Consider the following 27821-nt stretch of genomic DNA (forward strand, 5'->3'; position numbering starts at 1 on the left):
ATGACCATGTGGCTGTTTGATAATGGTTCATCATTGTCAACAGTGGCCAATGGTAATGACAGTGTAACTCATAACATCTCATCCTCATCAACCAGTGATACTGGTACGTATTACTGTATAGCCACTATTGATGGAATGAATGAAACTTCAGATGTGTACACTCTGTTTGGTGAGTCATACGTTTCAGTTTATGGTAGTACATTTACAGAAGAAATATTACAAATGTACAATTCCAATTTACCACACAGAGCTGGATCCAGCCATTCCAGCATTGGCCAGACCAGTTGAATTTGCAGAAAGATTGAAATACTCTAATAGAGCAGCCATCACAATATACTCTAATAGAACTAATATACTCTAATAGAACAGTCATTTCAATACTCTAATATATAAAATATAGCCACTGTTCTAATTAAACTGCTAGGTCTAAGCAATTACATCTGTGTTTAATTGCCTTCAGAATACATTTCAAAAGTTCCAGTGAGTCATCTTCATGGCATTGCATTTGGCTAATTCATCATAAATGTCTTGCAAATTGCTTCTGTATCTCAAAGAACTAAACTCACTTTCAGAATATTTTTTGCATCAGGTATAAAATTGAATTAATTGGTACTGTAGCACAAAATTACCAGGATATATCCGTGATGTTGTCAATAAGTAGAAAGAGACTTTGTATGTAAAATATCCTCTAGATGCCATTCAGAGCATCTATTTTCAAAATTTCCCGCATCCCCAGATCTCCCTAGCTTGGAATGCTGACACATGCTGCATGTGCTTATCACATGTAGTTGAGTGTCCGGTCCTTATACTACAGTACTTAGTTCTTGTAGTTCTTATGTGGGGGATCAAGTCACTACTGGGTCTGGGATTTTTTTCTGCATTCTTCAACATTTCAGTTACACATTTCTGACTCCCTGTATTGACAGACTTTAGCCTTCTCACAGGTCCCTAGTGGGATAGTGGGATACACTCTAAATTATGCATTGTCATAGTTGACATTTACAGTAAGACTATCTTATTAATCATTCAAATGGTCTTATTATCTTACGCCTTTACAAGGCCTTCTGGTATACAGGCTCTGCCTTTACCAGGTACTTTTTATTAATGCTTTTTTATTAATGCTTTAGGTCTGTAGGACCAGGACACCTGGTCCTACAGCCTGCTCAAAGACTTTAGCTACTTAGACTTTAACTACTTAAGGTGTGTTTGAAAAGTTGGAGAAAGGAGAAAAAATCCATGACTGGACCTAGGTAGCCTCGAACCTGCAGCCATCCGATTTACACTCGAACGCTTACAGGAGTCTACCAGGTGGTCAGGATGTTTTCTCCTTGTTATTTTCATGTAATTATATCCATAGGAATTCTAGAGAGTAACTCATTATCTCTAAGTACCCCAAGTAGAACCAAATGGACACTAGTTTGTTTGTACTTTAATCGTTACATATTATCTACACAGTTGCTCCATATGGCGTAAACATCACTGGTAACAACACATACCCTCATGGGAGTCAGTTACAGTTACATTGTTCATCGGAGGGTGGACCACAATTAGAATACAGTTGGAGCAGGACTAACACATTGTCAAATGACACAACTACTAACACCAACAACCTTACTATTAGTAATGTAACTACACTTGATGGAGGAAATTACACTTGTACTGTGACTAATGATGCTGGATCTAGTAGTAATACTGTCACTGTCTATGGTGAGTTAGTTCATATCACATATTTCTATGTTTCTATCTTACTTTGTGTATGTGTGAAAATGAGTGAGTGAACGAGTTAATATCATTTAATGTTGTTAACAGTTGGACCAGTGTTCACTACTCATCCAATGAATCAGGAGGAGGTTATTAATAACAGTTTTACACTACAGTGTACAGCAGAAGGATTCCCTACACCATCTATACAATGGTACCTCAACAATACCATGATCACTAATACTAGTAATAGATATATTGTTGACACTACATCAATGAACAGTATTACTAGTATACTGAGAGTTATAATGGCTGACTTTACTGATACTGGCCTGTACCACTGTGAAGCTAATAGTAGTGTGTTTGTTGATAATGTGAAGAGTGACATGATGAATATCAGTGTAGTAGGTAAGTATGGATTGGTAATACAAACACATATAATAGTACAGTATACGCTACTGTATGTATAACTTATTGTATATGTGAAGATCGCACCAAAACCATACAGTTTGCACTAGTAATGAACTTGCTGAAACTCTACAAGTTGTTTGCTACACTTATGCACTATTCATAGTTTGCTATAAATAAAGTTTAAGTTATTAAACACAGTTAATGTTGTGAAGCGTAGGCCATGCAAGTATCCAAAATAATTAGCATGCAACAGTGGGCTCTAATAAGAGTAATGCATGCACAGCATCGTGAGCAGAACACGTTGGCAGTAATTCATACCTGTTGCAAGAAATCTCGCCAGTTGCAGTGGCTTTGAGTCTTCAAGATGGGTACTCGTTGTGCTCGCCTGCTGAGGAAGGAGAGGGCTGTTGTCCTTGGGAAGTTCGACTGCTGGATTGAGCAGGCGAGGAGCTTTGTCACGCCGGGGGAAGGGCCACCTCAAGGAACGGGTGTTCCGAGCAAGACGGCAACGTGACAGGATGTGACATTACAATACTAGTGGCTACCGTCAGGGTCGTCTCTAGAACTGGGTCGCTTGCCTCGGCCCACGCACGGTATCACTGTTACCTGGGACAGCTCCATCGCCTGACTACAGCTCCACCTCATGCCATAGCCAGTTCATCCGATGCCACCTAATCCACACAAAATGCAGGGAGATCAAGTGGTGGGCATCAATCAGAATCTTCAGGAGGGAACTTGAATGCCCCGACTATCGCGAAATGGCCTCAGACGAGATGCTGCATCGGGTAAGCAACAGTATAACACCAATTGGTGTACTAGTATAAGCTTACACACTGTTCCCACACACCCTGTATATATATATATATATATATGCATGTATTGAGCAGGGATGTACCGATACATATCGTATCAGTGGCCAATATGGAGATTTCTGCCAATATCGGTTGGTCTCAATATAACCACCAAAACCGATATGATATATCGAAATAGTCTTTGCCATGTTAAAGCCACATTTTACGCTATGTTATACAGCAAACAAGGCTGAGGAAATAGTAGTTTTCTATATTCTTGAAATGAAGCGCATATACTATGAGAAGCCATAGACATACACGCTTAACAAACACTCATTGTTACAATACTTACCAACCATACAACAAATGATCATAGTGGAGAAAATAAATAAATAAAATATAAAAAAAGCCACCATGGGATGAATAAACTAGAAACACAGCTTGAAACAACCAGCCATCATTACAAGCCATTAAAAATACGGAGTAATGTGGACTCATCTTGGTGGGAACATGCATTAAAAATATTTTGTGGGTGCCTCACTGTCTGGGCTCTTAATTGAGGCCACACCACCACAAGAAATCAAGCATTGTCAGTGATTGTTAGCACTTGGAACTGCTTATTAAGTGTATCTTATGCAAGTTAAAGTTCCCCAGTTTCTTCTAATCTAAATGTATAGCTACACTTTATTACATTGTGTCGGTGTCGGTGTTCTGACTCAGTATATCACTTTATATTGGATCAGTTCAGAAATTACTCTATCGGTACACCTCTAGTAATGTGTGAAATAAAAAGAGTTGCTTTGTACTGGTGAGCTTAGTAGTGAGCTCATACATAGATACAGTGTAGCCACCAATCACTGATGCTACGTTCAAAACAAAAGAAAGAAAGAAACGACTAAGTACCTGAATTCAGTGACATTAATTGTGCTTTTGAAGTCAAAAAATTCTATTGTGTGCAATTAAATTTAAAATAAATAGAATAAATAATGCAACCACAGGTATGTATTAAATGCATTAATAGACTTCTGTATTCTACAGCATACTATATTGGTTTCTTCATTGCTGCTTATTGGCTTGTAGTCAGCATCAGCAGGGCTCGGATAGTCAACTAGAGAATGCAGAATACAATGAAGTGTCAGCAAACTAGCTACATACATGTATATATAGCTAGTAACCAGCCTTAGAAGGTGACTGCATTAATGGTGGTATGAAGGTAACTTGGTACCAAAAAATATATATTAATTAAAAAATAATAATAATTTTTTTAAATTAAAAAAAATTTAAAACAAAAAAAAAAACATGATAATCATAAACTGTAAGCAGAAAAGCAGCCAGGTGCATGTTAGAACTTTGCATAGCAGTCTCACGGTGTTGTGTCAGCTTCTTGCACACCATACCCTTGAGTCTTATAATAGTCACAAAGAAAAGTCCATTTTATTGTCATTAAAGGAAACTTCAACTTATACAACTGCAATAGGAATCATTTCAAAACACGGTGATTGCTCTAATGTGTACATGATACAGTGTCTTTGTTATATATCTGTAGTTCTATGGTTAGGATGTGCTCCACAATTTTGCTAGGCAATTGGCATGGGACATACCATTGTGCTGTTAGTTGCATGTTAGTTTGCTTGTGTGTTATGTCTTCCTAATATTTATATTGTCACATTTGCTTGATATGTATGTCATCACCATTGCTTGTTTGTATACCAACGTATGTCGCTTCCACTGCTTGTTTCGTATGTTACCATGGCTCGGTTTGTACATCATCTTCTGTATGTTGCAAGCATAGCTTATCGTGCATATTACTAGATGTTGTCACCATCACATTTCTACACATTGCATGGTCTAAATTAAATAAATAACCTTGATGCTTGGGGGGGTAGATCACAATATATTATATATAATATATTGTGACCTACCTATGGCCTCTATTGTAAAGAGTTTAGGACAGAAACGCTTCTCTGCTCTAAACTCTTTCATTACCCAAGCATCAATAAACCAAAAGTACTTTCTACTTTGGCCCCGCTGGAATTACATAACCTTGCCTAGGCCATATACCATGGCAGATGAGGCCCCTAGCACTTACCAAACCCCTCCTCAATCAATGGATTGCTGGAGGTGAAGAATGAAGATCCGAGGAACAGACCACATAAGTAGGTGAGTGGTAGCGTAACTAAACATTAATGTACGTTGTCCGATTGTTGCTTTTGGTGATTTATTCAACTTGATTTGTGCAAGGTTGTATAAAATGTGGGAGTATTCTATGATACTGAAACCATCCTGGATTAGCCCAGTGATGTAGGGTTAGTCAAAATGTCTCTGAATGTAGTAAAGAAGTGAACTGCCACGGGCTGTATGGCAATTGGATAGTTTGTGTGTGGTCCTGTGTCTTTCATTATTTTGTCAGGGGCAGATTCAGGGGGTATTTAGAATCTTATGACACCCTCCTCAACTCAAACAGGAATTTGTAGGAAGGACACTGCAAGGAGAAAAGTAATAGAACATGAAAGCTCGATATACTCTAATAGAACAGTCATGAATTATTCTATTAAAACAATCAAGCTATTATTATAGCAGTAGTCCTTCAACCCAGCCAGGAAAGAGTGTGGTGAATGATAACCCATAGTTTGTAATAGTGTGTACAGAAAGATGTGTGTGTAGTAAGCTAGACCTATAATAGCATGGTGTGGTAATAAGCTGTACAAACGGCAGTGCAGGTTTCCAGCTAATTACTGCACACGTCTGTCACATCATGCTCAATAAAGTTAGCCTAAGGGTATATAATTTTATTTATGATTGCTACAGCAGTCGTAAATGCTGATTTACATATGTAAACTTTAGGGAGATTACTCTTCACCCACAGCAGAGGGATCTGCTTCTGCTTTTTCTAACACCACCATCCACTCCCAAGTGTGAACTCTTGATATAGCAATGCCATTACACAAAAGTCTTAAATAGTGAGAAAAGATGAATGAGGATTTGTCAACACTTTATTATTTTATAGATAAAATATAGTGTTGAAAAATTGTTAGCTATAATATATTTATGACTGCTTAGCGAGTTCCATATACTTTTATGTCATGATTAACAACTATCCCAAGTGCAATCAGTATCATACAGTGTGGTAGTACTGTACATATGTGACCAGATTTTACAAACCGATCCAAATCGCACATCAGGCAAAATCAAACTAACACCTCCAGTGGATAGCTACACTATCATACTACTACATAGTATTTATCCTTAGTACTACTCAAACTACTCAAGGATGATGTAAACAGACATCTTTTCTGGATGGTGTGGAGAGCTCAAATGGTGGTTTCTGGCCTTGTGAAGAGCCTGGCTTCACAAGAAATACTTTTACTTGTAGATGGCCTGATAATGTTGGCCAGGTGTTTTTCTGTTGAATCAGATTTTGCTGTGTATCAGCCACTAAGAAGCCTGCACAGCCCTGTAATCTCGTGTCTGGACTCCAATCGTGGTCTGCCTCCATTCTGAAGTCTATCTCTTGCCCACCCTACCACCCCAACTGCCCAGGTTTACTAGCTTATTTGGCTCATCCAACTGCCCAGGTTTACTAGCTTATTTGGCAGGAAACTCTAAAAGCAGCTACAAGTACTGGAGGAGGTCTGAAAGGTAATAGACTACATCTTTTGTGTAAATTTCGTATGCGTGCTTGCTATCGTTGAGAAGTTGTTCTGACTTGAATTCTTTAAAACTGTTCATTTTGAAACTTCTAATGTGCAATTTGAATTGTTTTTCCAAAATTCAGTCACATATATTAGCAATCATTAAGGTTTACACCTTCTCAAAAAATATGATTGGCCAGAAACCAGCCTTACAATATCTTCATGGTGCCTTGTCAGTATTGGTTAGATATAGCCAAGCTCAAAAAATGCCTTCAGTATGATGTGAAATGTTTCCTATAGTATAGGTTGCTGCCACAAACAATTATTCAGTGGAAATTTTATGGATTGACTGCCTGAGACCAAATGACTGACCGGCAAACTGGCTAATGGACAGACAGACAGACAGACCGAATGACCAACAGACTGACCAACCAAACCAACTGGCTATTTGATGCTATCAGACAAACATAGCTTGATAACGGCAAAGGCTACAAGCTTGATTTTGATGTCACTTCAGCCCGACAGGCACCTTTGGGCATACTTCAGTATGTAAAATGTTTGCTTCATGGACTTACCCGTATCCTCATTTGTGTCTCATTTATAGTGCAAAGTGATGATTCGCGGTAGTGCCATGCGATCACTTACCTACAGTATTGTCTGAGTTTTCCATTGTGACTGGACTGATTGCAAATGTCTTTCTCGTAGTGTTGTTTGTTTTAATGCTGTTACAGGCTGAACATAGCTGAAAATAAAGAGTAATGGCCACTTTCAGTAATTAATAGTTGGGATGCATGTTGAGATGAAACAATAAGCCTGGTTTTCTTCTAATGCAGTATGTGCGGGTTTACCGGCAATAATTATGTTGCAAGAAGTAAAGAAACAACCGAAACAAATATTAAGTTCAACTAGAGAACAAAGAAGAAGAAAAAGTAGTGAATCGAGAGAGGTCATCTACACCTGAAGATACACTGGTGGACATTAAATCCCTACTTCAGTCATAGCTATACACAGAATTTAAGGATTAAATGTCCAGTAGTTTATCTTCAGGTGTAGGAAACCTCCCCTTGTTTCACTACTTATTTCTTTGATCCCTACTCGAACTTAAAATTTCTAATATTTCTTTGTACTTGCAATACTAATACATAGCAACATGGCTTTTACTGTGAAGCTTATATGGATACACTATTGTATACTTTGATTTATCAGAGACCAAAATACACACAACAGTAAATAAGCCTAATAAAATACATATACTATAGTGCTATTTCACCATATTACTATCATAGATGAATATAAGTATAATAACATGGAAAAAATACCACCAGGTTTGGATATTTGGCAGAAATACTAAGTTCCCTTATTTCGATAGAAATTTTTGGGATTTGTTAAAGCGTTTTGAGAAAAATAAACATATTTGATGCAAGCCTACTGTAACTATGATTTAATGTCAGCTTTCACTGTACAGTATTTGTTGCTAAATATTCTTTATTATTCTTGTGTAGAGAGACCTGTGGTAACCCCACCCACTCACAATGTCAGTTTGGGCACTAACATAACATTTGAATGTACAGAGTTTGGTTCTCCACCATTTACCTACCAATGGTTCATGAGAAATACATCAATGGAAGGAAGTGATAAGTTATTAGTTGGAGAGGATAAGAACACTTACAACATATCATCAGTATTGTACAATCACACTGGACTATATTTCTGTGAAGCTAGTAATATGTTAGGAATTCTTTCTAATTCAACTCCTGCTAGACTAATAGGTGAGCATGGTTTGATTGTCCACTAGGTCATTTCTGCATGATGTTGTGAAGTACAGTACAGTAGGTTGCTTTTGCTAGAGCAGGACTGAGATGCTAGCTAGTATTAGACTGCCAGTTTCTTACTCAGAGAAAGTTTCCTTTTGTCTCAAATAATTACTGTCATTCATTCAACTTAAAACTTATGCCTGTATATACCTTTTAGCAAGAATAGATACAACTCCTGATATTGAATGTATATATATATATATATATACATGTTTACTTATCTCACACAGTTCATCCAAGTATAGTTGAGCATCCATTCACAATACAGTCAGTCTACCCAGGAGAGGTGGTAAACCTCAGTTGTAGAGCTGAAGGTTTCTCTACACTTAGTTATAGCTGGTTCATGGTGGAGTCTGGTTCTAATATTGGAGTGGAGATTGTGAATACAACTAATCCAACATACATTATTTCTAATCCCATTTATAACCAAAACAATACTGGTTACTATTGTGTTGCTACTAACAATGAGGGAATTGCTGTATCCAACACTGCTACCCTCACAGGTAATTAGTTAAGCTTTATTTGTATGCATGAATTTTCAAGTGTTACTGCACTGGAAGATGATAGACCTGTTGAACCTTAGTGACTGTCCTATCAGAGCATACTATCAGTCCTTCGTTAATTATTATGTTTCAAATAACTGCAAGGATCACAGGCCAAGCTTTCCAATGGCTAAAGTGGTAGCCATCAAAATTTTCATTATGAGTGGAGCTATCCGTAGGCATCTATTGTATTGTTGATTTTTCACTGTTCAACGTTGCTACAGCTGGACACATGCTTTTTGGCATACCACATACATATAATACACTCTTCATGGACTTGCGTACCAGTGTCTTCCTTTGTGTCCCATTCATCTTTGCTGACAGTGAAAGGTATTCATTAGGCTGTAGCACGTGATGGCTTCCTTTGTAATGGAAATAATCCACATTTTTTCATGGTGGCTACTAGGTGTTTTGTGACTCGTAATGCTGTGCAATGGGTTGAATATAACTGACAACAATGTGTAATGAATACTTCATTATTATACAATAATTGATAGCTGGGGTGTGTGGCGCCATTTCTTTCTTTTGATACGGTATTCGTGGGTTTACCAGTCATAATAATTTACAAAGAAAATGGAATTTTCAACTAGAGTAGGGACCATAGCACATTAATATAAAGTACTGAAACAAGCTGGAATAGTACATGATATTAAATCACAGTAAAACAATAAGAAGTGTTATATCCCTACTGTGCATTTCCATTATGGTATCTTGAGCAAGTAGGGATATAAAACTTATTATTTTACAGTGATTTAATATCGCGTACTACTCCAGCTTGTTTCAGTACATTTTATTAATGTGCTATGGTCCCTACTCTAGTTGAAAATTACAATTTTTGTGTACTGGTTGGTTGAGTACAACAATACTACCTCAAATTTGGGCACTTTTGAAAAGTTTCATTGATCCAGTATTAATATTACAGGTGATAGTGAGAGGGGGTAGTGTGGTAGTCACTAATAGGATCAAGAAGTTTACAAGTGAGGTTGTCAAGTCTAATTTGAGGTCATAGGAGGATGTATATCTACTGAGAGCAATTGTTGCAATCCCAAAAAGCATCCAGTCAACTTTTACTGTCTGGCAAAGTCCACAAGAGCTGTTTCAGCAAAACCAGAAAGTGCCAGGGTGTCAGATTGCTTACCGTAATTTTGCAGAGTTCCAGAGATGCAGACACAGAAAGCTGAACAAGTGCAGTAGTAGGAGTATAGCAGTGGAAATCATTAATGTCATAGCTAGGCTTAGCTGTTTGTTACATAAAATACATTTTGAATTTTGTGTGAAAATAGTACCTTTTGTTGCATATTAATTACAACATATTTTAATCTAGTTCTCAGACCTAACATCACTGATATCACCTTCACTCCTCAACCAACCAATACTTCATTGTTACTCAACTTTACTAACAGTCAGTTAATGACTTGTAGTGCTAGTGGTGGTCCTCGGATCATGACCGTGTGGCTGTTTAATGATGGTTCATCATTGTCACTAGTGGCCAATGGTAATAACAGTGTAACTCATAACATCTCATCCTCATCAACCAGTGATACTGGTACTTATTACTGTATAGCCACTATTGATGAAATGAATGACAATTCAGATGTGTACACTCTGTTTGGTGAGTTGTTTATAGTAATACACACATTTAGGAGAATGCAGATGTGCAATTTCCATCTTCTACTAGCTTTTGTTAACTCAAAATTTTAATGTTATGAAACAGTGTTTTAATAGACTTGTACAATAATAATTTTTGTACTGACCTTCAAAATATTCTCTTTGTTTATCTACACAGTTGCTCCATATGATGTAAACATCACTGGTAACAACACATACCCTCATGGGAGTCAGTTACAATTACATTGTTCATCAGAGGGTGGGCCACAATTAGAATACAGTTGGAGCAGGACTAACACATTGTCGAATGACACAACTACTAACACCAACAACCTTACTGTTAGTAATGTAACTACACTTGATGGAGGAAATTACACTTGTATTGTGACTAATGATGCTGGATCTAGTAGTAATACTGTCACTGTCTATGGTGAGTTAGTTCATATCACATATTTCTATGTTTCTATCTTACTTTGTGTATGTGTGAAACTTTGAGTGAGTGAATGAGTTAAAAATATCATTGAATGTTGTTAACAGTTGGACCAGTGTTCACTACTCATCCAATGAATCAGGAGGAGGTTATTAATAACAGTTTTACACTACAGTGTACAGCAGAAGGATTCCCTAGACCATCTGTACAATGGTACCTCAACAATACCATGATCACTAATACTAGTAATAGATATATTGTTGACACTACATCAATGAACAGTATTACTAGTACACTGAGAGTTATAATGGCTAACTTTACTGATACTGGCCTGTACCACTGTGAAGCTAATAGTAGTGTGTTTGTTGATAATGTGAAGAGTGACATGATGAATATCAGTGTAGTAGGTGAGTGTGGATTGGTAGTATAATACTTTATGTATACATGTATAGACAGGGACAAGTAAAATTAGGAATTTTAACATTAAGTAGGAAACAAAGAAATAGAGTGCAATAAAACAAGAGAGCTTGTGTATGCCATAAGTTTTAGTGGACATTTACATGTAATTCCAACTTTAGTTGTGCAGCTTGGTTATAGTACAACCTAGTCTGGCGCTGCCGACCCTGTTTAGGTGCATATACAAGTGCCCCACAAATAGGGTCTAATGTGTAATTACACTGCGGCTCGCATTAACAAACATATCGAACAGCGAAAAATTCAATCATAACAGTGATGTTTTAAGGGTTTCAATCAGTTAATTTCTATGGGCGGTTGATGTTTAGGCTGTGGAGACGATATTTCTACTTTATGAGGGAAGGTGTCTATTACACACAAATGGTAAATGGAAAATCATCCCTTGGTTTATTCGCCCTGACACAAAAAGAACTCACGCAACTTTCATTTCGTGATTTTTGCCCCAGTATTTACTCACGTCGTGCGGCCAAAATGCATTTAATTGACAATACTGCGATTTGATTGACAATACTGCGATTTGATTGACAATACTGCGATTTGATTGGATGAACCAGTTTTCAGTAACGGTGGCACAAGTCCTTGATTCTAGACAGACCAGACCCTATTTTCAAGGCGCTTGTATAAGCGCCTAAATAGGGTCAGTGGTGCCAGACTAAGTACAACCCCATGGCTGAAGTAGGGATTAAATGTCCACTAGTAATTGAGCTTTCTTATTTCATCATGTTTCGTTTTATGGCACCTGTGTACTTAATGTTTATATGTGACTGGGGTTTGGAAAAACAATTCAAATCTCACATTAGAATTTTTGAAATAAATGGTTTTAAAGATTCAAGTCAGCATAACTTTCCAAGGATAGTAAGCATGTTTATGAAATTTGCACATTAGATGCATCAATCTATTACCTTTCAGACCACTTCCAGTACTTGTAGCTGCTAGAAGAGTTTCCAGCCAAATAGGACAGGAAATCTGAGTATTTGGGCTAGCAAAACAGTATCACTAGTTCTCATAAAGGGGAAGGGGTGGTGGAGTAGGCAAGAGATCAACTACAAAATGGAAGCAAACCACTATTGAAATGTAGGCACAAGATACCAGGGCAAAACATTTGGCCAACTATATCAGGAAATCAATCAGTGTACCACTGATTCATGTCTAGCCAGGCCTTCACAAGATCAGAAATTACCATTCAAGCTTGCCACACCACCCAGGAATGATATCTCTCAAAACTAGCCTTGAGTACTTTGGGTAATGCCGAGGGTCAAAACCAACTGTATAGTGATATTGTAGCTATCCACTGGTGGTGTTAGTTTGATTTTACCTTATGTGCAATTTGGATCAGTTTTGTAAAATCTGGTAGTAAAGTTCTCTTGTTTGTTTACTTCTTTGTAACATAGTTATGATTGATGCATCTGCGTATGCTGCATCAAATAAAAAAATGGCACCACACATATCATAAACAAATATCAATAATTACTATTATATAATTATTATTCAGTAGCTATTCAGCTTCCACCAACATTGCAAATGAAACATTGCATGAGAAGCTCCTATGCAAGCAACCACAAGTTACAGACATCCCCAGTACATATAAACGTGAAAGTAATAGTACGTAATGCATGACATGCTACCCACCATTCAACACATATAATAATGGTAGTGATGAAAGAAATGTGAGGACAAAAGTAAAAGTCAATAATATATGCATTGTGGCAGCTGTGGTGGGTAGAAAGGCACATGTAAAGCCAAAACAACATTGAATAGTGAAGAAGTCAACCCTGTAGCTTTATTCATAGTTGAGTTTGTGTTTGACATTTAGTTCAGCTAACAGAAAATTCAATTTAAAATCTGTTTATAGAAAAGTTGTTGAAAGCATTTCAGGTCACTCTGAAATTAAGTTTCGGTTTGACTATACCACAGGGGTTATCCAGGGTTGGGGGGTGCAGTCTAGGAGTGTAGCCCCCATCCCTTACCTTCCCCCAAAAGCTAAAGCTATTTCATATATTTCAGGACTGAAATGTTTGATGTAGAGTAGTTTTATACTGCTTTATATAAGTGGACTGCTTGGTAAGGTGACAATCATGAATATAGTTCAGTTAGCTATATGTGAGCTTAAAGAATAGCATACAAAAGACAAAGTGATTTCATTTACAAAATATTCTTAGCAGTCTATGTGTGCCCATGCATGGGATATTGCTACAGATGCTAGTTTTCATACTCATTAACTGTGGAGGATTCTCAATAGTCATGATGTGTAGTGACTGTTCTATTAGAGTAATTGACTGACTGCTCTATTAGAGTAACTTGATCTTGTGCCCCTCTAGGATCCGCCACGCCATTCATTCATAACCACTTCTGCCAAGCTGTTATAAAGGAAACTGGTTTTTGGGTAATCTTTAATAACGAAGTAGTCTGTAGAGAATACAAAACCATAGACCTACAATGCATTGCACACTACATAAATTCTCTAATAGTCAAAATCTTTGAATATTATGATAGCTGTAACTCATTGTCAATTTACAGTGTTTGCTGTTAAATTGCCTTTTTGTTTCTTGTGTAGAGAGACCTGTGGTAACCCCACCCACTAACAATGTCAGTTTGGGCAATAGCATAACATTTGAATGTACAGAGTTTGGTTCTCCACCATTTACCTACCAATGGTTCATGAGAAATACATCAATGGAAGGAAGTGATAAGTTATTAGTTGGAGAGGATAAGAACACTTACAACATATCATCAGTATTGTACAATCACACTGGACTATATTTCTGTGAAGCTAGTAATATGTTAGGAATTCTTTCTAATTCAACTCCTGCTAGACTAATAGGTGAGAAAAGGACTACAACACATGCATACATATATACATTGTATGTTGCTACAAACTGCCACATTAAAAAGTTGATTTGCTTTTGCAAACAGCAGTTTATGGCTCATGATACTGTTTGTAATATTACTTATTTTACTTTTAATGATCAATGATTTTTGAATAACTCATAGATCTCAATTATTCACTACCATGTATGCCTACAAATATTTATAGTAAGAATATTTTATTATGTACTCCTCTAATATAAAATGTTATACATGAATAATATATCTCACACAGTTCATCCAAGCATAGTTGAACATCCAGTCACAATGCAGTCAGTCTACCCAGGAGAGATGGTGAACTTCAGTTGTAGAGCTGAAGGTTTCTCTACACTTAGCTATAGCTGGTTCATAGTGGACTCTGTTTCTGATATTGGAATGGAGATTGGGAACACAACTAATCCAACATACACTATTTTTAATCCCAATTATGACCAAAACAATACTGGTTACTATTGTGTTGCTACTAACAATGAGGGAATTGCTGTATCCAACACTTCTACTCTGACAGGTACTGTAATTATAGTATGTTGTTTTTAGTTGTGCAGGAATGTGTAGAGGATTTTTGAAGTGACTGCATTAGTTAGCAAAACACTCTTAGCAACTTAGTGACTATTCTATTAGAATCATACTAGCAGACTGTTTTATAACTGTAGTTTTAGTGTTTTGTCACTCATTATTGTTAATATGTAATCTGATGTTACATTATATAGTTATACAACGGGCACGAGTGCTCTGCCTGATATAAACGCACGAGCCTGAGGGCTGTCAGGCCCGAAGGCAAGTGCGTTTATACTGGCAGAGCACGAGTGCACGTTGTATAACTGTTATGTACCACTCACCTAATAGGTGGGAAGAGTCTCACAAGTCAGCTGTAACACTTATAAAGGCCAGGTTTCTAACATCGATTGTGGGTAATCAAGCCGAACGTTCTGATGACGTTCCCTCTACAATACTGCAGCCACCTGAGATATTGAAAGCTAGTACGCTATGGGTTATATCACTAACCTGCATTTGCTGTTCAACTCTCATCATTTTATGCTCAGCATGCCAGCATGATCACTCAGTTGCCATATAGAATATGCGCCAGACTAATCACCATAGTGATTTTCTCGAGCGAAAAGAAGCAGCTAATAGACGATTTAAGTAAACAAAACCAAACTACAAAACGATACTAGTCTAATTCTTACTATTTACACTGGCTAAACTCGAATCTTGTGGCATGACAAAAACTAGTCACCACAATCGAATGTAAAGGTAAGTATTATCTAATCCAAAACAGCCAAGCTGTAAAAAAAGAGTGCGGCCCTGAGAAAGGCTATGGTGAAAAAAGATGTGAAATCCAAGGTGGCGGCCAAGAAATGGCTGTGATGGTAGGTTAATGGTAAAAATTTTAATAACAACAATTCAGGTGAATTTGGTGCCGCTTGGTATTGGCACAAAATTCACTTGAATTGTCGTTATTAAAATTTTTACCATTAACCTACCATCACAGCCATTTCTTGGCCGCCACCTTGGATTTCACATCTTTTTTCACCATAGCCTTTCTCAGGGCCGCACTCTTTTTTTACAGCTTGGCTGTTTTGGATTAGATTTCACTTCTTTTTGTATTTGTATACCCCAAAGCCGGCCTATGGCCGGCTTTAGGGCTTTTTAACCTGTCATTTTTTCTTTACTACAGGAAGAAGAAAAGATGAAGCAGGGTGATTTCTTTGTAGCTGACCTCTCTGCTAGGTGATCCTTCTAGCTGATCTCTCTACCAGATGACTTGTTTGTAGCTGAACTCTCTACAGGGTGATTTGTTTGTAGCCGAACTCTCTACAACGTAACTTCTTCTAGCTGATCTTTCTACAGGGTGATTTGTTTGTAGCTGAATTCTCTACAGGGCAATTTGTTTGCAGCTACACTGCTGAACTCTCTACAATGTAACTTCTTCTAGCTGAACTCTCTACGGGTGGCTTGTTTCTAGCTGAACTCTCTACAGGGTGATTTGTTTCTAGCTGAACTCTCTACAAGGTAACTTCTTCTAGCTGATCTTTCTACAGGGTGATTTGTTTGTAGCTGAATTCTCTACAGGGCAATTTGTTTGCAGCTGAACTCTCTACATGGTAGTGTCTTTGTAGCTGAACTCTCTACAATGTGACTTCTTCTAGCTGAACTCGCTACAGGGTGACTTGTTTCTAGCTGATCTCTCTACAGTGTAACTTGTTTCTAGCTGAACTCTCTACAGGGTGATTTATTTATAACTGAATTCTCTACAAGGTAACGTCTTCTAGCTGATTTTTCTACAGGGTGATTTGTTTGTCTCTACAGGGCAATTTGTTTGCAGCTGAACTCTCTACATAGTAGTTTCTAGTAGCTGAACTCTCTACAATGTAACTTCTTCTAGCTGAACTCTCTACAGGGTGACTTGTTTCTAGCTGAACTCTCTACAGGGTGATTTGTTTGTAGCTGAACTCTCTACAAGGTAACTTCTTCTAGCAGATCTTTCTACAGGGTGATTTGTTTGTAGCCGAATTCTCTACAGAGCGATTTGTTTACTGCTGAACTCTCTACATTGTAGTTTCTTTGTAGCTGAACTCTCTACAATGTAACTTCTTCTAGCTGAACTCTCTACGGGTGACTTGTTTCTAGCTGATCTCTCTACAGGGTGACTTGTTTCTAGCTGAACTCTCTACAGGATGATTTGTTTGTAGCTGAACTCTCTACATGGTAGTTTCTTTGTAGCTGAATTCTCTACAATGTAACTTCTTCTAGCTGAACTCTCTCCAGGGTGACTTGTTTCTAGCTGAACTCTCTACAGGGTGATTTGTTTGTAGCTGAACTCTCTACAAGGTAACTTTTTCTAGCTGATCTTTCTACAAGGTGATTGGTCTGTAGCTGAATTCTCTACAGGGCAATTTGTTTGCTGCTGAACTCTCTACATGGTAGTTTCTTTGAAGCTGAACTCTCTACAATGTAACTTCTTCTAGCTGAACTCTCTACAGGGTGACTTGTTTGTAGCTGAACTCTCTACAAGGTAACTTCTTCTAGCTGATCTTTCTACAGGGTGATTTGTTTATAGCTGAACTCTCTACAGGATGATTTGTTTGTAGCTGAACTCTCTACATGGTAGTTTCTTTGTAGCTGAATTCTCTACAATGTAACTTCTTCTAGCTGAACTCTCTCCAGGGTGACTTGTTTCTAGCTGATCTCTCTACAGGGTGACTTGTTTCTAGCTGAACTCTCTACAGGATGATTTGTTTGTAGCTGAACTCTCTACATGGTAGTTTCTTTGTAGCTGAATTCTCTACAATGTAACTTCTTCTAGCTGAACTCTCTACAGGGTGACTTGTTTGTAGCTGAACTCTCTACAAGGTAACTTCTTCTAGCTGATCTTTCTACAGGGTGATTTGTTTATAGCTGAACTCTGTACAACGTAACTTCTTCTAGCTGGACTCTCTACAGGATGACTTGTTACTAGCTGATCTCTCTACAGGATGACTTGTTTGTAACTGAACTTTCTACAGGGTGATTTGTTTGTAGCTGAACTCTCTACAAGGTAACTTCTTCTAGCTGATCTTTCTACAGGGTGATTTGTTTGTAGCTGAATTCTCTACAGGTGATTTGTTTGCAGCTGAACTCTTTTAAATGATGGTTTCTTTGTAGCTGAACTCTCTACAAAGTGACTTATTCTAGCTGATCTATCTACAGGATGACTTGTTTCTAACTGAACTCTCTACAGTGTGATCTGTTAATAGCGGAACTTTCTACTGGGTGATTTGTTTGCAGCTAAACTCTTTACATGATTGTTTCTTTGTAACTGAACTCTCTACAAGGTGACTTCTTCTAGCTGATCTCTCTACAGGATGACTTGTTTCTAACTGAACTCTCTACAGTGTGATCTGTTCATAGCAGAACTTTTTACTAGGTGATTTGTTTGTAGCTAAACTCTTTGCATGATTGTTTCTTTGTAACTGAACTCTCTACAAGGTAACTTCTTCTAGCTGATCTCTCTACAGGGCAATTTGTTTGTAGCTGAATTCTCTACAGGGTGATTTATTTGAGCTGAACTCTCTACATGATGGCTTATTTGTAGCTGAACTCTCTATTAGGTACCTTCTTCTAGCTGATCTGACTACAGGGTGACTTGTTTGTAGCTGAATTCCCTACAGAATAACTTACAATGTAATATAACTGAGTAAATTATAAATGCAGCTGAATGCTTTATTAGGGTGACTGTTCTATTAGAGTATCTCGATCTCGCATTTGCTGCACCTAGTTGCCTTTCGAATCATAACTCAGTGATTTGTAATCCGATTCTTCTGTACTACTGCAAGGACTGTCTATGATGATTATTCCAGCTACATACTGATTTTCAGCTCGTTGCTCTGAGCAGTTTGCCTGGTAGATACGAAAACTAATAGTTTTTTATTCATAAAAATCGATCGCGTAATTTTGACACAGGTTGGGTTTCGTGTCATATCTCCATGGTCTTTATCCCGATTCCTTTCAAACCACAAAAAGGCACTCCTACGATGGTTGCTCCATCTACATATCAATTTTCAACTGATTCCTCCAAGGCGTTTACCCTGTAGGCGTGACAGACCTTCGACCTTATTTTACACAAATAATCGGTCATAACTCCGTGAATGTTCATCGGATTCCTACCAAAGTTGGTACGGAGATCCGCCTTAATGAGCCCTTTAAGTGTGCCAAATTTCAGCCAAATTCGAGCACGCATTCGTGTTTTATGGCGAATTTTGCGAAGTGTGCGAAATGAAGATGAAGAAGAAAAAAACGAAGAAATTAAAACGAAATTTTGTTCGCTCGTATCTCGGAAATGGCTGGAGCGATTTTCTTCAAATTTGGTATGTAGACTACCCTAACTGGGCGGCACGTCTCCAGCAAATTTGGTTCCAATCGGATAAGGGATCACAGAGCTGCATAGGTGTGAAAATTGCGTTTTCTTTCTTCCTGTTAATATACTCACGGTGTGGCGCGCCGGCTTCTTGGGCCGCACGACACACTATCGTGTGTCTTGATTTAGAATATAATAGTTTTAATGAGTCATTGTCGAAGTGGACTACAGTTAACTTGGATTCAGATGGGGCACCAAACTAGTAAGGTGTATAAGTACATTTATATACATGTATACTAGAGTTGTAGCCACAGTGTTGGCTTTTTCGATCATTATTGACTGCTTGGTAAACATTATACGTATTGGTGACGTTATGGCCCACAATCGACCTTTACATGTCAGGCTATTAAAGAATCCGAGTGATCTGTGAGATGTCTTTCCACCTATTAGGTGAGGTGTTGTAGTGGTCTCGGCTGCCGGCGCCACTGCACAAAACCGCAGCCAGTGCAATATCTGTATATTGCACTGTGGTCAGTGCATTATAACGTATAATGCACTCGTTGTGGTCTACAAAACCACAACCAATGCGTTATAAGTTATAATGCACTTGCTGCGGTCTGCAGCAATGCAATATACAAATTATGGCACTAGCGATGCCTTTGAACTGCCCACACAGTGTGGTACATATGCAGATACGTGACCGGATGTGCGATAAGGGTCTTCCACACATATCCAATTCTAGGAACATGGAAGACCATAACTTAGTGTTACCATAACTTAGTGTTCAAGAAAGATACAAATCCCAACCATTAACCTATGTTGGTACTCACCACTTACCAAATTTCAAGGTAATAACTTTTCCCAATCTGATGTTATGAATTGTCAAAATTGGTTGCATGTGGAAGACCCCTTTTTGCAAATCCAGTCACATACATACCACTTGGGGCTGCTCACGTAATAGGTGAAGTAAAACAAACCTGCATTCATCACATCACTTTTATACAGCGGTTTGTAAACATTGATTGTGGATTTTAAATTTTGGGCAAAAAAAAAAAAAGAAATAATTGTGGGTTTCACTGGTTGTAGTGCTACTGTTTCTAACCAAATACCCTCTGTGGATGCCTAAAGTAACCTAAGATGCTAAAATGGTACTGCTACATGTAAATAACTTACAATGATAGTGTGTACTATTTATTTGAGGCATGTGCGTTCCATTTTCTTGATTGCACATCAGTCGTGGTCATATCTGCAAGAATTCCACATCAAAATGGAATGTTTTATAGTGTCAAAACCTGCAGGGGCAGATCCAGGGGGCTTTGGGGGCTGAAGCCCCCCCCTCCCCCCCCCCGTCACTTTTAGGCTTTACTTGATCAATATACTGAGTGTTATAATGAAATTTGGTCTTAGCATAATTATATGATCACTAATAATACAAATACTCATAAAATCACCTTATAAACATCTTTCCAAAGTATGATCAGTGGATCTATGCTAAAGTTTATGCAACAAGGACCCGGATCAGCATTGGAGGTGTACAAGATCGAGATACTCTAATAGAGCAGTCAGCTAACTACTCTAACAGAACATTCACTGGAAGCATGTAGTTGGTCCTGTTATGGAATTTTTCCAAATCCGCCTGCACCTATACATACAATGAAGTGCATTGGTCTATTTAAAGGGCTTCATTCATCTACTTGTGTAGTTAATATGTATGGCAATACTTAATTCAGGTACACAATTTCCATTGAAAATGCTCTCAGATTCAATCTTGTATTGTTCAAATTTCAAAATTTTCCACTTTCAACATTATTGTTCTAACATGCACCTATTCAGTGTTGTGCAATTGTGAGAGAGTGCATCATGTACTTGGTTGCCTGTACCTACCCAAACTTTTCCATTAACAAAATGCTTCAGAGAGCCATAACTATAATCTAAAGGCAGTATATAAAATATCTAATGGCAGAAAATATTATGTGGAAATGTCTCCAAATTGCAGTATTTTAGAATTTATTTTTCAAAAATTTCCTGGGGGGGGCATGCCCCCAGACCCCCCTAGTCAAAGCACACCTCTACTCAAGAGATCAGTACCTTGAGTTAGCCTCCCCCCCCCCCCCTTTTATAAATCCTAGATCCGCCCCTGACCTGATATCACTTTACTAACACAACAAACTGTATATTTCTAAATCAATATTTGTTAGTGTACATTGTTTGTGTATTAATCTGTGAATGCTTCCTTCCAGCATTACAATTTTGACTGTTAAACACAAAAGCGTGTACTTGGAAAATGATAGTGTATTTGTGTAATTGCTTGTGCTCTAAAATTGTATTAATTACAACATATTTCCAATCTAGTTCTTAGACCTAACATCACTGATATCACCTTCACTCCACAACCAACCAATACTTCATTGTTACTCAACTTTACTAACAGTCAGTTAATGACTTGTAGTGCTAGTGGTGGTCCTCGGATCGTGACCATGTGGCTGTTTGATGATAGTTCATCATTATCAACAGTGGTCAATGGTAATAACAGTGTAACTCATAACATCTCATCCTCATCAACCAGTGATACTGGTACTTATTACTGTATAGCCACTATTGATGGAATAAATGACACTTTAGATGTGTACACTCTGTTTGGTGAGTGATTCAGCTTGTAGAAGTACAGTACAATGAAAATATAAATGTACAATTCCAATGAATCTCTTTAAATTCTTATAACATAGATAAGATAGAGTACTATCTACAGTGTGTGATAATGTTGTATAGTAGGTATGATCTTTCTAGCCAAAAATATATCATCCTTACTTCCCGTTTTCCTTCAAGATGACTTGACCATATTGGTCAATCCGAAAAGCACATTCAGAATTACCCGTAGTACTTTCAGCAAGTTTCTATATAATAGTTAGACATCAAAACACAGGGTTCTATGGAATTTAGTAACCCAAAAAGCCCTGTGTTGTGGCACACAAGTGAAGCGAGGTTGCTACTACAGGGCCTTAGCGTTACTAAATTCCATGGAACCCTGTGTTTCGATGTCTAACTAATTTAGGCCACAGCTCGTTGTTATACCTTCACTGCTGCTTGTTGTACATTCACAGCTGCATGTTACATGAGAAATGTAGTATTTATTATAGAAACAAGCCCAACACACCTCCCTATAACTTGTAACAGAACTTGCTATTCAGTTAAACGCCCCTGCGTTGCCAATGTTACAGACGCAGACTTGCCATGTTTTGTATTGCCCCAGAGACATGGATCTATTGAGATGTAAACAAGGGATCTACAGGATTTAGATACTCAAGTATTTCAGCTTGCTGTAATGTAAAGAATTTTAGAAATATTGTATGTAACTTAATTTGTTCTGACAAGCACACTAACTGATGGATTTTAGCACAACTTGATTATAGTTAACATTACTGTAACAGGATTTACTGTTTTATGTCCCTTAGGAGTGAGATGTGTCTTTTTGTGTACTGCAGTAGCTGCAATGCATGCATAATGGACTTAACTTACACAACTACACGAAAAAAATTGGAATTTTCAACTAGAGTAGGGACCATAGCACATCGATAAAAAGTACTGAAACAAGTTGGAGTAGTCCATGATATTAAATCACCGTAAAACAATAAGAAGTGTTATATCCCTACTGTGCTCAATATACCGTAATGGAAATGCACAGTAGGGATATAACACTTCTTACTGTTTTAAGGCGATTTGATATCACGGACTACTCCAACTTGTTTCAATACTTTTTATCGATGTGCTATGGTCCCTACTCTAGTTGAAAATTCCAAATTTTTTTGTGTGCTTGTTTGTTAATTTTTTTTGTAAATAATTTTATTATGACTAGTACCGCATCTGAAATGGCACAGCTATATGAATTATCGTCTGAAAAGTGAGGTTCCATTATGCTTCGTTGTCAGCTATGTTCAACTCGTTACACAGCATTTCGAATCAAGAACTGTTTGAAAAGAAACTCTACAATCCACGCATACCAAAAGAAAGAAATAGTGCCGCGTGCCTCAATTATATTAATGATTGTCTGAAAAGTGAAGTATCCATTACGCTTCACTGTCGGCTATGTTCAACCCGTTACACAGCAGTACGAACCAAGAAAAGCACCTCTGCAATCAAATAGCCACTATGAAAAATATGGATGATTTCCGTTACGAAGGGAAGCCATCATGTGCTACCGCCAAATTGACACTTTTCGCTGTCAGCAAAGATGAATGGGGCACAAAGGAGGACACTGGCAAGTCCATGAAGATTGCATTGTACATACTGCGGTATGCCAAAAGGCACCTGTCGGGCCGAAGCAACGTCGAACAGTGAAAAAATCAAGCCCGTAGCCTTAGCCGTTATCGAGTTACGTTTGTCTGAAGGCATCAGTCAGTCAGTCAGTAGAAAATTATGTCGAATACTTTTTTTTTTAAATTCCGTAACAACTTGTTGAAAATGTTTCTGGTCGATCTGAAAGCTTGTTTGGGCTTAGTTTTACCTAACCAATACTGCCTCATCATCGTCAGGGAAAATTGAGGCTGGTTTTTGGGTGATATTATTTTGTGGGCCACGCCTACTCCTTTGTGGTCCCTACTATACAGTTACTATCGTATTGTATGATACTATTGTCCTCCTATGTGTTCCATTCCTTTATCCAGTACAATACCACATACGTATATAGGTGGTGATTGGCTGTAGTACATCTATCATTTCTTTTGCTTACTATCACATTTACAACAGGAGTCATCCATGATTTCTGTAGTAACATTGTAAAGGCACTACTCGTATACGTAGTTCTACATTTGTAACATTTTGTAATGGGTATATTATAACATGGCTTAAAATGAAGGGAAATACCTTTTAGTAATTGACAGTTGGGCTGCACTTTTGAATAGCAAATTATTATGCATGTCTGTACTACTCTTTCCTTTGATGTTTATAGATTATATTGTAAAAAGGCCAACAAGTATGTAGAATAAAAGGTTAGGAATTTAAGTATGGCCCTTAGAAGTAAAAGTACTGAAACAAGGACAGCCACCTAAATACATGCAGCTATTCCAATAGACATTTAATCCCTTGATAAGCTATGTATATGGGTTAATAAATATGCACTGCACATTTAGGTGACTTCCCTCATTTCACTACTTTTTATTTCTACTGTATGGTCCCTAAGACTTCTCCTCTCATTGTGATGGTATTATATTCTAAAGTGCAGTACTATAAATTTTACTGTAAAGTCTTTCTACTTATCATGAAAATGGTCTCATTATTCTCTACCCAGTTGCTCCATATGATATAAACATCACTGGTAACAACACATACCCTCATGGGAGTCAGTTACAATTACATTGTTCATCAGAGGGTGGACCACAATTAGAATACAGTTGGAGCAGGACTAACACATTGTCAAATGACACAACTACTAACACCAACAACCTTACTATTACTAATGTAACTACACTTGATGGAGGAAATTACACTTGTACTGTGACTAATGATGCTGGATCTAGTAGTAATACTGTCACTGTCTATGGTGAGTTAGTTCATATCACATATTTCTATGTTTCTATCTTACTTTGTGTATGTGTGAAAATGAGTGAGTAAACGAGTTAATATCATTGAATGTTGTTAACAGTTGGACCAGTGTTCACTACTCATCCAATGAATCAGGAGGAGGTTATTAATAACAGTTTTACACTACAGTGTACAGCAGAAGGATTCCCTACACCATCTATACAATGGTACCTCAACAATACCATGATCACTAATACTAGTAATAGATATATTGTTGACACTACATCAGTGAACAGTATTACTAGTATACTAAGAGTTATAATGGCCAACTTTACTGATACTGGCCTGTACCACTGTGAAGCTAATAGTAGTGTGTTTGTTGATAATGTGAAGAGTGACATGATGAATATCAGTGTAGTAGGTGAGTGTGGATTAGTAGTATACAAACACATAATACTGTGTGCATATATATTGTGTATGAAGATATACTGCTGTAAAATGTACCAAGAAAATGTATAGATTTTGGCTGTGAATACATGTACAGTACATAGGTCTGTGCCAAACAAGCCAGCTTATTAACAAGACTGGTGTGCTATGCCAACATCATACTAGTGTATTAAATGAATATCTGATAATGTGGAGTTTAATCCCTAGATAATACATAATAATATTATAATAGAACAGTCACTGCGTAGTGCAATGCTCCAACAGAGCATTTATAAACTGAAATTTCAGTGTTGCAGTAAGATGTGTTGTGAATGTTTGAGTATAATACTAGCATAAAGGGAAGAATGAAAAGCACTTCTGTCAAATAATATTTTTAATTGATGGTTTCTTATGCTGTAAATCAGTTTCGATTTTCTGTATTTGTTGTTGAATATTCCTTTTTTTATGTAGCGAGACCAGTGGTAACCCCACCCACTAACAATGTCAGTTTGGGCAATAACATAACATTTGAATGTACAGAGTTTGGTTCTCCACCATTTACCTACCAATGGTTCATGAGAAATACATCAATGGAAGGAAGTGATAAGTTATTAGTTGGAGAGGATAAGAACACTTACAACATATCATCAGTATTGTACAATCACACTGGACTATATTTCTGTGAAGCTAGTAATATGTTAGGAATTCTTTCTAATTCAACTCCTGCTAGACTAATAGGTGAGGTATGCTGATTAATTCATGCTGCTTGCAAACTACCATGTAGTGGGATCTGTTCACTAGTGTATGTTAATTACAGTATGTTTTTGTGAGGCAGCATAGTCAGGTGGGTAGATCATTGGTCTGGTAAACAGGTTCAATGCCCGGTTATGTCAATTTGGTGTTGTGTCCTTGAGCAAGAAACTTTACTCACATTGCTCCAGTTTTCCCATATATTGGGAACCTTGTGGTCTGTTGTCAACTGGGGAAGCAGCCCACCCGGCTGTAACATCAAAGGATATCTGGTGTCAACTGCATGGGATGCAAATTCCCAACCTTTCTTGTCTCATTTAGCAGTGTTGGGGTTGTTGTGGAACTTTTATGTTTTAAGACCTCTCTCCGTGAGACCTGGACAGTTTACCAGTGGGTTACTAGCCCTGCCTCAGGAGGATTTGCTGGTACTAGCCCTGCCCAGGAGAATTTGCCTGCACAAGGCTCAAGTATCTCAGTGGTGCACAGGCATCCCAGTGTTGGTTCAATGGGCGGTAATAGCCGCGTTAGCACGGCTGTCACAGGCTTTGCATTTTGTTTTACAGTGCATTTTACAAACCTGGGGCTTAAGCATTACAATAAATATGGAGTACTACATGCACTTTGATATCATATAATGCTATTATATTAACCTAAGATGAAATGGAACAAACTTGTGTGCTTTGCTGTTAGGTTCTAAGTTATCAGCTACAATCAGTATTGAACTCTTACATGTACTGTAATGTAGCTACAGTACACTAACCAAAATTCTGTAGTACTGTTACATATGCTGTAATTTTTTTACACACACAGTTCGTCCAAGCATAGTTGAACATCCAGTCACAATACAGTCAGTCTACCCAGGAGAGCTGGTGAACTTTAGTTGTAGAGCTGAAGGTTTCTCTACACTTAGTTATATCTGGTTCATGGTAGAGTCCGGTGCTGATATTGGAATGGAGATTTGGAATATAACTACTCCAACATACACTATTTCTAATCCCATTTATAACCAAAACAATACTGGTTACTATTGTATTGCTACTAACAATGAGGGAATTGCTATATCCAACACTTCTACTCTGACAGGTACTTATGTTGTATTTCATTTCTACTTGATAATTTTCTGTTGTATGCACTTTCACTGTAACATTAGTAACCTCTTCTGATGTAACAGTACTACTTTGTCCATACGATACTGTTAACGTTGGCTTTTCACATCGAAAGTATAACATGATACTTGAATAATGTTTCCATTGATTTTCTCATCATTCACTATGATTTGTTTTCCAATCTAGTTCTCAGACCTAACATCACTGATATCACCTTCACTCCACAACCAACCAATACTTCATTGTTACTCAACTTTACTAACAGTCAGTTAATGACTTGTAGTGCTAGTGGTGGTCCTCGGATCATGACCATGTGGATGTTTGATGATGGTTCATCATTGTCAACAGTGGCCAATGTTAATAACAGTGTAACTCATAACATCTCATCCTCATCAACCAGTGATACTGGTACTTATTACTGTATAGCCACTATTGATGGAATGAATGACACTTCAGATATGTACACTCTGTTTGGTGAGTAAATAATGAATGTACTGCAATATATGGTAGTACATTTAAGAGAATACAGATTTATAATCCCAGCCTTATTTACATACTTGTAAACCATATAAACTTCTATGCTGAACGTTTTACGAAGCAAAATACATTGCTATTATAGAACATTTGCAATAGTTATGTTTATGTGACTCGTTGTATTTTTGTAAAGTACAGTAGAGGCTAGGCTGACACTATGATACTTTTAAACAGTACTCAAAAATTCACCTACATATTGTGGTTTTCAGAAATGCCTATCATTCACAATCTTATGTCAGCATTTTAGTAGTTTATTGCTGTATCAGATCATTAATTTTAAATTTATGCTTCAGATTTCTCTTTAGCTAGTTTAGAGCATTTCATTTCATGTTTGTGAGTTGCCGCTGCTTTATTAGAGTATCTCAATCTTTTATTAGTGGAGT

At 37.5% G+C, this 27821-nt stretch overlaps 1 protein-coding gene across 1 annotated transcript in view; it reads left to right on the plus strand.

Annotated features, from left to right (window-relative positions):
• Nucleotides 1–27821, plus strand: part of LOC136246350 (hemicentin-1-like) — a 51019-nt gene continuing 23198 nt past the window's right edge. The window contains exons 1-18 of the mRNA XM_066037744.1: nucleotides 1–169; nucleotides 1456–1707; nucleotides 1810–2109; nucleotides 8038–8304; nucleotides 8580–8852; nucleotides 10216–10503; nucleotides 10678–10929; nucleotides 11037–11336; nucleotides 13958–14224; nucleotides 14504–14776; nucleotides 21458–21745; nucleotides 24390–24641; nucleotides 24744–25043; nucleotides 25520–25791; nucleotides 25866–25892; nucleotides 26157–26310; nucleotides 26609–26881; nucleotides 27091–27378. Of these exons, the coding sequence (XP_065893816.1) occupies nucleotides 1–169; nucleotides 1456–1707; nucleotides 1810–2109; nucleotides 8038–8304; nucleotides 8580–8852; nucleotides 10216–10503; nucleotides 10678–10929; nucleotides 11037–11336; nucleotides 13958–14224; nucleotides 14504–14776; nucleotides 21458–21745; nucleotides 24390–24641; nucleotides 24744–25043; nucleotides 25520–25791; nucleotides 25866–25892; nucleotides 26157–26310; nucleotides 26609–26881; nucleotides 27091–27378 (4495 nt within the window). The remainder of the gene's footprint in view (nucleotides 170–1455; nucleotides 1708–1809; nucleotides 2110–8037; nucleotides 8305–8579; nucleotides 8853–10215; nucleotides 10504–10677; nucleotides 10930–11036; nucleotides 11337–13957; nucleotides 14225–14503; nucleotides 14777–21457; nucleotides 21746–24389; nucleotides 24642–24743; nucleotides 25044–25519; nucleotides 25792–25865; nucleotides 25893–26156; nucleotides 26311–26608; nucleotides 26882–27090; nucleotides 27379–27821) is intronic.

The sequence above is a fragment of the Dysidea avara genome, chromosome 1, assembly GCF_963678975.1.
Source record: "Dysidea avara chromosome 1, odDysAvar1.4, whole genome shotgun sequence".
NCBI lineage: Eukaryota > Metazoa > Porifera > Demospongiae > Dictyoceratida > Dysideidae > Dysidea > Dysidea avara.